The sequence below is a fragment of the Scyliorhinus canicula genome, chromosome 9 (genome assembly GCF_902713615.1).
Source record: "Scyliorhinus canicula chromosome 9, sScyCan1.1, whole genome shotgun sequence".
In the NCBI taxonomy this organism is placed as follows: domain Eukaryota; kingdom Metazoa; phylum Chordata; class Chondrichthyes; order Carcharhiniformes; family Scyliorhinidae; genus Scyliorhinus; species Scyliorhinus canicula.
In genome coordinates this window covers 98,844,588-98,849,515 of record NC_052154.1, presented here as the reverse complement: position 1 = coordinate 98,849,515, position 4,928 = coordinate 98,844,588, and the positions used below count along the sequence as shown (strand labels likewise).

Genomic DNA, 4,928 nt, shown 5'->3' with positions numbered 1-4,928 from the left:
GCTTCTCTCTCTCCCTCCCTGGGTGATATGAGGATGGACTATTTCTGAGTCTGTCTCCCTGTATCTTTGTCCCTCTCTCTCACCTCCCCATCACCTATCTCTCTCTCTCTCTCTCTCTCCCCTCCCTCTCTCCTTCTCCCCCCACCCCTCTCTGTCACTTTCCCTCTCCTCTCTTTCTCTGGGTGAGGATGGAGTATATGTGAGTCTGTCTCCCTGTATTTGCCGCTGGGTTGGGTGTGAGGATGGAGTTTCCCTGAGTGAGTGTGTGTGTGTGTGAAATGGCGGCGATGAAGCTGCTGACAGGAGCGGGCTTGTTGTTGGCAGTCTGTGCTCTGGGCCTCCTGGCCATGGCCATCTGCACGGATTATTGGTATGAGACGGACGCCCGCAGGCACCGGGACCGCTGTAAGAATTACGCCAACAAGAGGAACGATCCCGGCTTCATCTACATCCCGAACCACAACCTGCCGCTCCGCCAGCCCCGGCTCCCCGGGCACAGAGCCCGCAGGTACTTCCTGGCATCGGCCTCGCTCGATTCACATTGCAACCGCCACTTCAACTCCACCATCCTGGGGCTGTGGAGGAAATGTCACCGCCAGGGATTCGACCAGGACACCGAGGAGCTCATCTTCAAAGGTGAGGGGGGAGAGAGGCTGGGCTGGGGTTTCTCCCAGGGGGAGTATGGGGGGGGGGGGGGAGGGGGAGTATAGGGAGGGGGGGAGTATGGGGGGAGGGGGAGTATAGGGAGGGGGGGAGTATGGGAGGGAGGGCAGGGGGGCCTCCCAGGGGGAGTATGGGGGGGGAGTATGGGGAGGGGGGGCGTATGGGGGGGAGGGGGGAGTATGGGTAGGGGGGGAGTATGGGAGGGTGGAGCAGGGGGGCCTCCCAGGGGGAGTATGTGGGGGGGCTCCCAGGGGAAGTATGTGGGGGGCGGGCCTCCCAGGGGGAGTATGGGGGGGGGGAGGGGGAGTATAGGGAGGGGGGGGAGTATGGGAGGGGGGAGCAGGGGGGCCTCCCAGGGGGAGTATGTGGGGGGCTCCCAGGGGAAGTATGTGGGGGGCGGGCCTCCCAGGGGGAGTATGTTGTGGGTGGGGGGGGGGGGGTTCCCAGGGGGAGTATGGGGGGCAGGGGGGGCTTCCCAGGGGGAGTGCGGGGTGGGGGGCCAGGGGGGCCTCCCAGGATGAGTATGGGGGGGCGGGCTGGGGGTTCTCCCTGGGGGGGGGGGGGATCTGGGGGGTAGGGGATTTCCCAGAGGGGATATGGGAGGGGGGAGGTCTCCCAGAGGGTGTATGGGGTATATAGTGGCACAAGGGTCTCCCAGAGTGGGTATGGGAGGGGGTAGGTCTCCCAGAGGGTGTATGGGGGAGCAAAGGGGGAAAGAGGGGGATGGATTTAAGGAGGTTCCCAGAGAGGGAGCGCTGTCCACCTATGGTTTGGAGAGCTCCATGTAGCTAAAAGCTTTTGAGGATTTGGTGATGGAGATTTGGTAGGAGGAGAGGTTGGGTTTGAGTTGTGATATTCTGTAGACGTGGGTTTGACATCTGGTTCTGAGGAGACAATGAATTTGGGTGTGATTGTAGACGTTGATCTGTTGCGCTGGAGGTCCTGGTTGTGTGTAGGTGGGTGTGGGTGTGGATTGTGTTGGGGGGGTCTGGGTGTGGATTGTGTTTGGGGGTGGTCTGGGTGTGGATTGTGTTGGGGGGGGAGGGTCTGGGTGTGGATTGTGTTGGGGTGCCTGGGTGTGGATTGTGTTGGGGAGGTCTGGGTGTGGATTGTGTTGGGGGGCTCTGGGTGTGGATTGTGCTGGGGGGGTCTGGGTGTGGATTGTGTTGGGGGGGGGGGTCTGGGTGTGGATTGTGTTGGGGGGGTCTGGGTGTGGATTGTGTTGGGGGGGTCGGTGTGGATTGTGTTTGGGGGGGTCTGCTAGTGGATTGTGTTAGGGGGGTCTGGGTGTGGATTGTGTTAGGGGGGTCTGGGTGTGGATTGTGTTGGGGGGGGGTCTGGGTGTGGATTGTGTTAGGGGGGGTCTGGGTGTGGATTGTGTTAGGGGGGTCTGGGTGTGGATTGTGTTAGGGTCTGGGTGTGGATTGTGTTGGGGTCTGGGTGTGGATTGTGTTGGGGGGGGTCTGGGTGTGGATTGTGTTGGGGTCTGGGTGTGGATTGTGTTGGGGGGGGGCCTGGGTGTGGATTGTGTTGGGGGTCTGGGTGTGGATTGTGTTGGGGTCTGGGTGTGGATTGTGTTGGGGGGGGGTCTGGGTGTGGATTGTGTTTGGGGGGGTCTGGGTGTGGATTGTGTTTGGGGGGGTCTGCTAGTGGATTGTGTTAGGGGGGTCTGGTGTGGATTGTGTTAGGGGGTCTGGGTGTGGATTGTGTTAGGGGGGTCTGGGTGTGGATTGTGTTGGGGTCTGGGTGTGGATTGTGTTGGGGTCTGGGTGTGGATTGTGTTGGGGGGATCGGTGTGGATTGTGTTTGGGGGGTCTGCTAGTGGATTGTGTTAGGGGGGTCTGGGTGTGGATTGTGCTGGGGGGGTCTGGGTGTGGATTGTGTTTGGGGGGTCTGTGTGTGGATTGTGTTTGGGGGGGTCTAGGTGTGGATTGTGTTTGGGAGGGTCTGGGTGTGGATTGTGTTTGGGAGGGTCTGGGTGTGGATTGTGTTTGGGGGGTCTGGGTGTGGATTGTGTTGGGGGGGGTCGGTGTGGATTGTGTTTGGGGGGTCTGCTAGTGGATTGTGTTAGGGGGGGTCTGGGTGTGGATTGTGTTTGGGGGGGTCTGGGTGTGGATTGTGTTGGGGGGGGGGGTCTGGGTGTGGATTGTGTTGGGGGGGGGGGGTGGTCTGGGTGTGGATTGTGTTGGGGGAGGATGCGGTCCGGGTGTATCTGGTTATGGGTTTTTTATTGCTGAAGTGCTGAATTTCGGGTCCAGATTTAGCACTCTCCAAGGTGCTGAAGCCATCATGTTGCACAAAATATATGAGAATGTTGTGAAGTTAGAGAACAGTAGCAGCTCCTGGGTTTTGACATGCAAGCTCTGCCTTGATCTCTGTTAGAGTATGCATTAAAATAAAGAACTGCCCAGAGTTAGGCGCCTAACAGCCAGATTATTGAAGAGAGAGGGCATGAAAGCAGTACATTACAGAATAATATCCGGAGATTGGAGGGAGAAAGAGGCACTTAAAGGCTGCTAGACTTCAAAGCAATCAGAAAATATCAATCATTGAAAAGGATCTTTGGCTGATTCTGGGTGGGGGTATGAGAGACAGGAGCAGGAAGATGGTGTGAGTGACAGGTGTGCAGTCAAAGATGCTTCCTCTTATTGCAGTCAAATCCTGTTTATCGGAATATAATTGGCCTCACATAATGAACACTGAGGTGAGAAGAATCTTCTGAGCAAGACGGTCTCGCTTCCGTTCACTGGGGATGAGCGAATGCATTGTAAATCATCGTGTCACGGAAGCGAGGTGTCTGATGACTGTGGGAAGGTTTGGGTTAGAAGGGGTTGAACAATCAGATAACCTGCTTCCCGATTTAAATAGGAATTATTTCCTCAGTGACTTACTGTAAAAATGTACTACAATGAGCCACAAGAAATGTGGAGGCGTGCCCCTTTACAACAGGATCACTGCTGGGTGTGTGTGTCAGTCTGCCTACATCTATGTCGATGAGTACGTCTACAATTATATTCCAATGTTAGTGTATAGTACTGTGTGTAACAATCTCTCCATGTCTGTGAATAAGAATGTCTGGGAGAAGAATTACAATTATGCAAGTATTGGGACATCAACATGTAGCAGAAAAGAGTAAATACACAGAGGTTAGGAGTTCAGCGAGTAAATATACAGGAGGCATTTTACAGGCATGTCTGGATATACCAAGAGCAGTGTAGGGGGAGTGGATGGGGAGAGAGCAGGGGGCAGTGTAGGGGGAGTGATGGGGATAGACAGGGGGCCGTGTAGGGGGAGTGGATGGGGATATACAGGGGGCAGTGTAGGGGAGTGGATGGGGAGAGACAGGGGGCAGTGAGGGGGAGTGGATGGGGGAGAGCCAGGGGGCAGTGTAGGGGGAGTGGATGGGGAGAGACAGGGGGCAGTGTAGGGGTGTGGGGGGAGAGACAGGGGCAGTGTAGGGGAGTGGATGGGGAGAGACAGGGGGCAGTGTAGGGGAGTGGATGGGGAGAGACAGGGGGCAGTGTAGGGGGAGTGGATGGGAGAGACAGGGGGCAGTGTAGGGGAGTGGATGGGAGATACAGGGTGCAGTGTAGGGGGAGTGGATGGGGAGAGACAGGGGGCAGTGTAGGGGGAGTGGATGGGGAAAGACAGGGGCAGTGTAGGGGGAGTGGATGGGGATATACAGGGGGCAGGTGAGGGGGAGTGGATGGGGATATACAGGGGGGAGTGGATGGGAGAGACAGGGGGCAGTGTAGGGGGAGTGGATGGGGAGAGACAGGGGGCAGTGTAGGGGGAGTGGATGGGGATATACAGGGGGCAGTGTAGGGGGAGTGGATGGGAGAGACAGGGGGCAGTGTAGGGGGAGTGGATGGGAGAGAGGGGGCAGTGTAGGGGGGTGGATGGGGAGAGACAGGGGGCAGTGTAGGGGAGTGGATGGGGAGAGACAGGGGGCAGTGTAGGGGGAGTGGATGGGGAGAGACAGGGGGCAGTGTAGGGGGAGTGGATGGGGAGAGACAGGGGGCAGTGTAGGGGGAGTGGATGGGGAGATACAGGGGGCAGTGTAGGGGGAGTGGATGGGGAGAGACAGGGGCAGTGTAGGGGGAGTGGATGGGGATATACAGGGGGCAGTGTAGGGGGAGTGGATGGGGAGATACAGGGGGCAGTGTAGGGGGAGTGGATGGGGATATACAGGGGGCAGTGTAGTGGGAGTGGATGGGGAGAGACAGGGGCAGTGTAGGGGGAGTGGATGGGGAGAGACAGGGGGC

The 4,928-nt window shown here is 57.9% G+C and overlaps 1 protein-coding gene across 1 annotated transcript in view; it reads left to right on the top strand.

Annotated features, from left to right (window-relative positions):
* Positions 1-278: 278 nt before the first annotated feature.
* tmem276b (transmembrane protein 276b) overlaps positions 279-4,928 on the top strand; it is an 86,052-nt gene continuing 81,402 nt past the window's right edge. Inside the window, exon 1 of the mRNA XM_038807325.1 lies at positions 279-636. Coding sequence (XP_038663253.1) covers positions 279-636 — 358 coding nt within the window. The remainder of the gene's footprint in view (positions 637-4,928) is intronic.